The sequence below is a fragment of the Leucoraja erinacea genome, chromosome 30 (assembly GCF_028641065.1).
Source record: "Leucoraja erinacea ecotype New England chromosome 30, Leri_hhj_1, whole genome shotgun sequence".
Taxonomy (NCBI): domain Eukaryota; kingdom Metazoa; phylum Chordata; class Chondrichthyes; order Rajiformes; family Rajidae; genus Leucoraja; species Leucoraja erinaceus.
In genome coordinates, this window is record NC_073406.1 from 17,145,227 (window position 1) to 17,155,531 (window position 10,305).

At 45.8% G+C, this 10,305-nt stretch overlaps 1 protein-coding gene across 1 annotated transcript; it reads left to right on the forward strand.

The window, feature by feature from the left end:
* Positions 1-660: 660 nt before the first annotated feature.
* mul1b (mitochondrial E3 ubiquitin protein ligase 1b) lies at positions 661-9,828 on the forward strand. Its single transcript, XM_055659576.1, has 4 exons — positions 661-818; positions 3,787-3,874; positions 4,574-4,694; positions 8,866-9,828. Exons 1-4 carry the CDS (start codon positions 717-719, stop codon positions 9,593-9,595), a joined length of 1,041 nt encoding a protein of 346 aa, XP_055515551.1. The 5' UTR covers positions 661-716; the 3' UTR covers positions 9,596-9,828.
* Positions 9,829-10,305: the final 477 nt, after the last annotated feature.

Here is a 10,305-nt window from a genome sequence, read left to right on the forward strand (position 1 = left end):
TGTCATTCTTGGAACATTGCCTGGTGTCTCTGGAACATAGAGTGTTTGTCTGTGTCACACATATTTCCCCCACTCTGTCCCCTTCCACCTTCCTGAGAAGAGATTCCGTATGTCAGAGAGGATTGGGTGCAGAGAGCATATTGACTGCCTGCATCACGGCCTAGTTCGGCATCATGAATGCCCAGGAGCCAACAAGACTGCAAAAAAAGTTGTGGACACCTGCCCAGTCTATCACGGGTTCTGACTTCCCCACCCATCATCGAAGGGATTTACCGGAATCACTGCCTCAAAAAGGCAGCCAGCTTCATCAGAGACCCACACCACCCTAGCCACACGATCATTTCACTCTTGCCATCAGGAAGAAGGTACAGGAGCCTGAAAGCTGCAATGTCCAGGTTCAGGAACAGCTTTCTTCCCTACAGTCATATAGGCTAATAAACAATACAACCTCAAATAAGCTCTGAACTATATAGACTATTATTGTTATTATTGCTTGCTTGTTTTTTTTATGTGTCTATATCACTCACTGAACGTTTTTATCGCGTTTAATATGTTGTTTACAGTGTCCCCTGCTGTGCTGCTGCAAGTAAGAATTTCATTGTTCTATCGCTGTTGACTCCAGTGCATTTCACTGCTCCTCTTCGCTTCATGTTTCAGCCGTCAGAGGCGTGGTTGTGTGTGCGAGGGGAGGGGAAGGTCGAGCTGCTGCCGTGGTTATGTCGCTGCTGGCGGCGGCGGCCGGGACCGTCACAGCGGCGGCCGCTGCTCTTTGTTACTGGAGGCTGGGCCGGGCCCGCTCCGTCGCCCGCCGTCTGCAGGTCAGCGCCGGCCGCGGGGAGTCTGTGCGCTCGGGTGTCTGTGCCCCGGGAGCTGGGACTGGGGAGAGTCCCTGGGATGTGGGGGCCGCCGGGGGAGAAATGTTTGTGGGGGGTGACAATAGGCGAGGGTGGGGTCCTCTCCTCCAGTGGGTGAAATTGGGGTGCCCCCCATGGGAGGGGAAGCTAGAATGCTCGATATTTTGTTAGATGGCTAGATAGAGAGCCAGTTAGCTAGATAGATAGACAGATAGGTAAATAGCTTGATACAGCTAGACGTACAGATATCTATCTCTCTACCTTTGAATTATAATTGAATTATGAATTGTGAAGCCAGAGGAAGGAGTATAGGTGGAAGTGAGTGGGGTGGGGGGTTACAAGATAGCCTTCCAAGCACATGTTTGGGCCACTTTGGAGGTTTTGCCTGGAGTCTAAATTCAACTTACCAAATAGTGAAAGGCTTTGATAGAGTGGATGTGCAGAGCACGTTTCTACTAATGGGAGAGTCTAGGACTAGAAGTCATAGCCTCCGAATTAAAGGACATTCCTTCTAGCCCCTGTCCCACTTAGGAAACCTGAACGGAAACCTCTGGAGACTTTGCGCCCCACCCAAGGTTTCCGTGTGGTTCCCGGAGGCTTTTGTCAGTCTCCCTACCTGCTTCCACTACCTGCAACCTCCGGCAACCACCTGCAACCTCCGGGAACCGCACGGAAACCTTGGGTGGGGTGCAAAGTCTCCAGAGGTTTCTGTTCAGGTTTCCTAAGTGGGACAGGGGCATTAGGAAGGAGATGAGGAGGAATTTGTTTATTCAGAGGGTGGTGAATCTGTGGAATTCTTTGCCACGGAAGGCTGTGGAGGTCAAGTCGGTGGCTATTTTTAAGGCAGAGATAGATAGATTCTTGATTAGTACGGGTGTCAGAGGTCATGGGGAGAAGGCAGGAGAATGGGGTTAGGAGGGAGAGATAGATCAGCGATGATTGAATGGTGGAGTAGACGTGATGGGCCGAATGGCTTAAAACTGCTCCTATCACTTATGTAGCTAGCTATCTAACAATCTTGCTATCTATCTAACTACCAACTATCTAGCTAGCTAGTCAGTTAGCTACAAAGCCAGAGAGCTAGCAACCCAGTGGATGGGGGTGGGGTATGCACCAGTGGGTAAAATTGGGGTGTGCCCCCAGGAGTGGGGCTGGGAGCATACAATAACAAGATTAGATGTTAAAATCATACAATAATCCACTAAAGTAGATTGAGGACAATAGTGGCCAGGAAACAATAGAACTAACCTGGAGGTGCAACACTATAGTCGATGCTGGAATCTTGAGCAAAAGACAAAGTGCTGGAGGAACTCAGTGGGTCAGGCAGCAGCTGCGGAGGAGAAGGAGAGGCACTGCTTCCGGTCGGGACCTTTCTTCAATTTGAACCCAAAGTCTAAAGAAGGTTCCCGATCTGAATCATCACCTCGCCATGTTCTCCAGAGAGGCTGCCTGACCAGCTGAATTACTCCAGGACATTGTTTTTATGAAATAGAAAGTAATAAACCATTTTGTGGTTTGGCATGTTTGCCGAGTGAATTGGTGCTGGGCTTGCAACAGTTTCAATCTACAGTCATTGATGTGGATGAGGGGAATGTATAATACGAGTTTGCTGATGATACAGAACTAGACATTAGTTTAAAGATACAGGGCAGAAACAGGACCTTTCCAAGTCTGCGCCAACCAGCAACTACCCCGTACACTAACACTATTCTACACACTAGGGACAATTTACAATTTTACCAAAGCCAAATAACTGACAAACCTGTAAGTCTTTGGAGTGCGAGATGAAACCAGATCACCTGGGGAAACCCCACACGGTCAAAGGGAGAACGTACAAACTCCGTACAGACAGTGCCTATAGCCAGGATCGAACCCGGATGACTGGCGCTGTAATGCACCAACTCTATGCAGAAGAAGTGCAGCGAATGTCCATCAGATTGATTCCTTTGTTGCATGAGACGAGATTAAGCAGACTAAACACAAGGAGCTGGAGGAACTCAGTGGACCAGTCAGCATCTGGAGAGGGAACGGACACGTGGTGATTCGGGTCAGGAGCCACCTTCAGTATGTTCAATCCCTCCCCAGATGCTGCCTGACCAGCTGAGTTTCTCCAACACTTTGTACAGCTTAAGATTCCAACATCTGCAATCTCTTGCGTCTCCAGGCTTTTTGCTGCTCATATGAGATGAACAATGAGGCAATCTCATTGAGATGTATAAAATTCTTAGAGGGCATGGTAGGTTAGGTGCGGAGTTGATGTTTGACAGGGCTGGGTTGTTTAGAACCAGGGTCACAGGCTTGACCATTTAACTTAGACATGAGTAGTTTCTTTGCTCAGAGGGGAGTGAGTCTTTGAAATTGTGTGTCCAAGAAGGTTACGAAAGCTGTCACTATGCATGTTGAAGTAATTGATAAATCTAAAGATAATGGGTTTGGCGGGATATGAGGCAAATGGGATGCTGACATAAAATATCACCATGAACTTATTAAATGGAGTAGCAGGCACGAGAGGCCAAATGGTCTATGCCTACTTACTGTGTGTGTGAACTTGTGCCATGCTAATGATACGACTAACAGTTGCAAGACATCTAAGAAATTGGCTGCTTCCCAGCATTAAGGATTGGTTTGTCAGTGGACATGCAACACAGTAACTGGAGTAGGGAAATCGTTCCTCAGGGCCTGAACCCTCCCCCCCCAAAGAGTAACAAATGAATGCTGTGCAAATTCATCATCAAACCACCTTCATCATCAAGTGCCAGATTCGTTTTAGATACACTCCACCATCGCCTTCTGGGGTCATTGCTGCCTGTGTTTGAAAATACTTTTTCTTTTTTGCTCTCCGCATCCGGTATTCTGTAATTTTGGAGTGGAATAATGTCATTGACTGCAGTCTGTGAAGAGACTTTGCATTACGTAACGTGTTGTTTTGTAGGAAGCACCAAGGTTTCCACTGGATCAAGACCTCAAGTCTGTTCTGCTAAATTCACCGGGGAAATGCCTCCCCTTTGCTGTTGTAGAAGGTACCATTTATTGATGTTATTTATTGCTGCTGCTTTACTTCCATTATCTATATTTTAATTGTATTTTCTTATGGAATCGGGCATTTATTCCCCATCCCTAAGTGCTTTTGGTGTCATCGCCGATCAACTGGACTTTGACAACTCATTCATTTCCCAGACACACTTCATTTACTTGTACACAAGGACAGCAGCCCAGTCCCAGTTACCTACTGCTCTGAAATTCCAATCAGAATGGTCAACATTTTACACAGATTGTGACCCTTGAAATTGTGCGCTCTTTCTAATTTCTTATCATCAATAACAATACGTTCTCAAAACATTAGTATACAAATGCGATAACACCAATACAAGTCAACCTACATGCTATTTTTAATCCGTTATTTAATTTTCAATATCAAGAACCTTGGAGTGTGCGTCATGGAATACCCATCCCAAAATATTGGGGTACGTCAATGAACACCCATCAGGAACATTGATGTGCGTTAATGAATGTCTATAGGTTGTTCTGCTGTACAGCTATTATAGCCTTTGTCATACTGCAATTTCCACATTGTGCTATACAGCTATCTTTATCATACTGCAGCTTCCATACTGGGAAGTAGTGGTCAACTACTGTGCTTGTTTCCATGCTGTATCTTTCAATCCATCAAGTAGCTGGTGATCGGGGCAGAAATTACAGCATTTCTTTTTTTGCATCAGGTTTGGTTACCCCTGTCGATGAGACTCTGAACAGCCAGTTTGTAGATGGTTGCAAAGGGGTAATACACAGATTGGTTTTAAAAGAGCATAATGCAGTATGGAATCGGACAACGCACCTTTGGTAAGTTTGTACAATCCAAGAGATGTTTAGTCTGGTGTATTATCCATCTGCTGCCTGACCTGCTGAGGAATTCAGTGATTTTTGTTATATTTTAAATTTCAAATTCCAGATCCACCATCTTCAGTATTTTGATTTAGATCTACTTCCATTGTTACCCTGCTGCTTGGAACTGCAGATCACAACATTACATTTTGATTAAAAAAAATGTATTTCATATTATCAGGTAGAGAGGAATAAACTTTCCGAAATTAAATTGTGGACGCAGTGGTGCTGCCTTGCAGTGCCAGACATCCAGGTTCGATCCTGACCTAGGGTGCTGTGTCTAGGTGGAGTTTGCATGTTCTCCCTGTGACTCCACGGATTTCCTCCAGTTTGTTCCCACACCCCAAGGATGTGTGGGTTTGTTGGTTAATTGGCCTCTGCAAATTTGCTCCCTAATTGGCTGAGCATGCCGAAGGGCCTGTTTCCATGCTGTATCTCTAATCTAAATTATAATGACGACATCTACAGGACATAATTGCAGGAGCGAATTCAGTTTTTAGTTGTTGCTCAAAGCTACTCGAAGGGTACATGAAGAAAATTTATCATAATATGATTTCAGTTGAAGTTGATAACATATGCAATTAAGTGGAGCCACAAGAAACTGCAGGTGTTGAAATCCTGAGGGGGAAAAAAATGCTGGGGTAACACAGTGAATCAAGCAGCAACTGTGGAGGGGATTATACGGACCACGTTTTGGATCAGGTACCTACTTCAGACTGATGGAGAGGAGAGGGCAGGGAGGGAAGCTGGAAAAGAGGTGGAGGTGGGGCAAAGCCTGATAAGTGATAGGTGGATACACTGAGGGAGGGGAGGTGGTCTGGTTGGTAGATGGGTGGTGTGTGTGTCAAGGGCTAGAGGTGTAGCGATAAAAAGGTGTCCGAGAAGTAGTGGGAAATGTAAAGCCGGAGGGGGGGAGAGATGGTTTGGAGAAGATTAGGTGGGTGGTGACGAAAAGCCCTTTGTCCAACTGGGTCCATATTTTTCCCACCATTCCATTCCTTTCTTCCCACCATTCCAGTCACCCTGCTCCTTTCCCCTTCTTCGTTTGCTTGTCTCCTATCCCTGAGTCCCATATTTCCCTTTTATCTCCACTCTTTCCCTTGCCACCTGTCCCCTTCCACTTCGGTGCACGAGTGTACAAACTTCTTGTTTACTCTTCCATGGGCTTGCCTGTTAAGTGGTACATCAGGTACAAGATACAGCAGATAGTTTGCAGGCCATTATTGAAAAATCTGGCCTTTTTATAATCATTTAAATGGATGAAAAGCCACGGTTGAGATGATATCCCTCTCCAAATCGGTGTCTAGCAAAACATGAATAAAATGGGTGAGCAGTTTCAAAGGTAGACACAAAGTTCTGGAGAAAAGGGACAGGTGATGTTTCGGGCTGGGACCCTTCTTCAGACTGATTGTAGGGGTGGGTGAACTGGAAGCAAAACCAAGACAAATATGGGGCGAAGGAAACTGATGCCAGACAGGGAGGTTCCCCGATAGGCGAATTGTTGACTAAGCATAGTGTGATATCAAGAGGGAGACATCACTGAAAACTGGAACTGGTTAACTGACTTTTAGTGGGGGCGGGGTAGCAGAGGGAGGAAAGTGGAATGTTTGTAGAATGTAAGTAGTTTGTACATAAAACTAGATAATTCGATGATCATATTGCTGGGTTATAAGCAACCCAAGGGAAATATGAGGTGCTGTTCCTCCAATTTGCGCTGGGCCTCCCTCTGGCAATGGAGGAAGCCCAGGACAGAATGGACAATGTGGGATTAGGCAGGGGAGTTAAAATTTGTAAGCAATCGAGAAATCCAGTAAGTCTTGGTCGACTGAGCGTAACTGTTCTGTGAAATGGTGGTCGAGTATACGCTTGGTGTCACTAACGTACAGGAGACTATATTGGCAGCAGTTTCAAAGTTTGTTACTAGCTGGATTAGATTAAACTGAGCAGAATAATTTGCGAAGGATGGAGGAGAAAGGCGAGACAAGCAAAAATAGCTGCACTTTTTAGATTTAAATTTGGATTCATTGCTTTAATGTGAATAGTTATTTGAACAGCTTTATTTCTGTAAACTGAGCATCACCAGGATCAAAATGAACCATGAAATTGAAGAAAAAAAGGGAGAGCATACAGTTCAATATTCAAACTTGGATTGTTTTCCCTGGAGCATCGGAGATTGAAGGGAGATTTGTTAAAAGTATGTAAAATTATGAGAGGCTTATTGTAGATCGGACAGTCAGATAGAACCATTTCCACAGGATGGAAATATCAAAGACTTGGCGGCATAGCTTTAAGGTCAGAGAGACAAAAGTGTAAAGGAGATGTGAGTGCTTAAGTCTTTCAGATTGACTTGTTTATGTGCAGGGAATGGAGGGATGTGGATCGCATGCAGCAGATGAGGTTAATTTATCCTGGCATCATGTTTGGCACAATTTGTGGGCTGAATGCCCTGTTCCTGTGTTGTACTTTTCTATAGATAGACACAAAGTGCTGGAGTAATTCTGCAGGTCAGGAAGAATCTCTGGGTGATGTTTTGGATCGGGAGTCCGAATAAGTGTCCCGACCCGAAACGTCACCCATCCTTTTACTCCAGAAATGCTGCCTGACCCACCGAGTTACTCCAGCACTTTGTGCCCATTTTCGGTATATAATCTGCAGTTCCTTTCTACATATTTTGTTATCCTCTGTTCTGGGAAGCAAAATTATTTTTTTTAAATTTAGAGATACAGCGCGGAAACGGGCCCTTCGGCCCATCGTGTCCGCACTGACGGGCAATACCCGCACACTAACGTTATCCTACACACACAAGGGACAATTTACATTTATACCAAGCCAATTAACCTACAAACTTGCACGTCTTTGGAGTGTGGGAGGAAATCGAAGATCTCGGAGAAAGCCCACGCGGTCACGGGGAGAATGTACAAACTCCTTACAGACAGCACCCATAGTCGGGATCGAACCCGGGTCTCTGGCGCTGTAAGGCAGCAACTCCAGCGCTGCGCCACCGTGATCTGATTTGTCTTTTTTTGGTACCTTCTTGGAGCACTTGCTGCTGAAAATAAACAGCTCCGGATGTCCTGGCTCATCGCAGAGCTGCTTGGTTGCAAAGCGCAGGCTTGGTCTGTTTTCCCCACCTGACAGTTTTCCAGCAAACTGCTCTGACTTGGATGCAACAAGGGCTTAATTTCCTGTTGTATCATTGAAGATAATGACCTTCTTTAATGTTCCCCACGTTAGTAATGCATTTTGCAAACACAAAGTCAAAGATTTCAATCGAGAAATTAGTAATTTCCTCTGGGAATCAATGGAAATGCATTAAATAAATGAAATGCCCATGTTCAGTGAGGAGAGAATATTTCTTGAGCAAGATGGGACGGCACAGCGGTGAAGGCGCTGCTTTACAGCGCTTGCAGCACCGGAGACCCGGGACCCGACAGAAGGGAGAGGAGTAGTACAAGCAATTTAGTTATTAGCAACAAGTATTAACTATGATTAATAAGCCATTAATGCAATTTAGTTTAGTTTAGAGATACAATGCAGAAAAAGGCCCTTCTTCCCACCGAGTCTGCGATCCCCCGCATGTTAACATTATCCTACGCACAGCGCCGGAGACCCGGGTTTTATACCGACTACGGGTGCTGTCTGTATGGAGATCTTCGGTTTCCTCCCACACTGCCAAGACGTACAAGTTTGTAGGTAAATTGGCTTAGTATAAGTGTAAAGTATCCCTAGTTTGTGTAGGATAGTGTTAACGTGCGGGGGATCGCTGGCCGTTGCAGACTCGGTGGGCCGAAGGGCCTGTTTCCGCGCTGTATCTGTAAACTAAACTAAATTAAATTGCATTAATTGCTTGGTAATCACAGTTAATACTTGTTGCTAATAACTAAATTGCTTGTACTACTCCTCCCCTTTCTGTCGTGGGGTAGACTGAGACGGGCATCCCTTCTCCCCCATTCTTTCTGCACTGTATCTCTAAACTAATCTAAAAAAAATCCCTAATCCTTTCCACTCGTCACTTTAATTTCATGATTCATGTATTTTGTGTTTTTATGACTGTCGGCAGATCAGTTTCCCTCCTGGCATTAATAAAGTTCTACGGTATGGTATTAACTCCAGCGTTTGTCTTCAATAGGAATGACTGTGAAAAGATTATTCATCAGAGGATTAATACTGTGCCCTTTGATCTTGTGTTGGCTGATGCCACCCCTAACACCTCAGTGAGGGTGATGAAAGCCTTGGAGTCATCCGAGCTGGACCTGGAGACTGTGTATCAGAAGTTCCACCCAGCAGAGCAGTCGCTTCCTAACATCGTGGTGCATTACATCAGCGGGGAACGGCCGAAGGGGATTACAGAGATGGAGCAAATGCTGAGAGCCGGCCACGCTGTTACTGGGGTCGGCGAGCTCGTCTTGGACAATAATCTCATCAGGCTTCAGCCTTCAAGGCAAGGGCTGCAGTACTGCTTGTGCAGGCTCGACTTCAAGTCTCTGGTTCAAAGGCACGAGTCCAAGGTACGGCAGTGGAAAATCCTGACCCTCCTGTTTGGAGTTGCAACCTGTGCTGCCATATGTTTCGTGCTCTGGAGGCGGTATCAACGCCGCAGACTGGAACAGGAACAGACAAGGCAGCGAGAGGAGATGATGGCAATGAAGAAACAGCGTATGCAGGAGCTTAACCTCAAGGAGGATGAGGTCTCTAACAATGCTTGTGCCATCTGCCTGATCAGGGACTGGAACTGTGTGTTCCTGCCATGTGGACACATCTGCTCCTGTGACGATTGTTTTGAGGCCTTGCCCATTCCGAAAACTTGCCCCCTTTGTAGGCATCTTGTCTCTAAAATAGTCCTGTTGTACACTAGCTAAATATTAATGTCCTTGCCACAGACCTATCACCTTTCCTGTGGAATCCCTTTTTTCAATGGAAAATATATTTATTAATGATGGTGGAATATGTATTGTTGGTGCTTATTAATTTTCATTTTCAGACTTTTCTAATCTCGTTTCCCAGCATACTGTAGGCTGTATGCATTCCCAGCATTTAAAAGCAAAATTGATTTTTTTCAGTGTGTATCATGATTAAACTCGGATTCTATTGTAATTTCAAGCTACCTGTTGAGATTACTGATTAGACCTCTCAGTACTCATGATGCTGGAGAAACTCAGCAGGTGCAGCAGCTTCTATAGAGCGAAGGAAATAGGCGATGTTTCGGGCCGAAACCCTTCTTCAGACTGATGGGGGGTGGGGGGGAGAAGGAAGGAAAAAGGGAGGAGAAGGAGCCCGAGGGCGGGGGGATGGGAGGAGACAGCTCGGGGGTTAAGGAAGGGGAGGAGACAGCAAGGGCTAGCAAAACTGGGAGAATTCAACGTTCATGCCATCCGGACGCAAGCAACCCAGGCGGAATATGAGGTGCTGTTCCTCCAATTTCCGGTGTTGCTCACTCTGGCAATGGAGGAGACCCAGGACAGAGAGGTCGGATTGGGAATGGGAGGGGGAGTTGAAGTGCTGAGCCACCGGGAGTTCAGGTAGGTTATTGCGGACTGAGCGGAGGTGTTCGGCGAAAAGATCGCCCAAC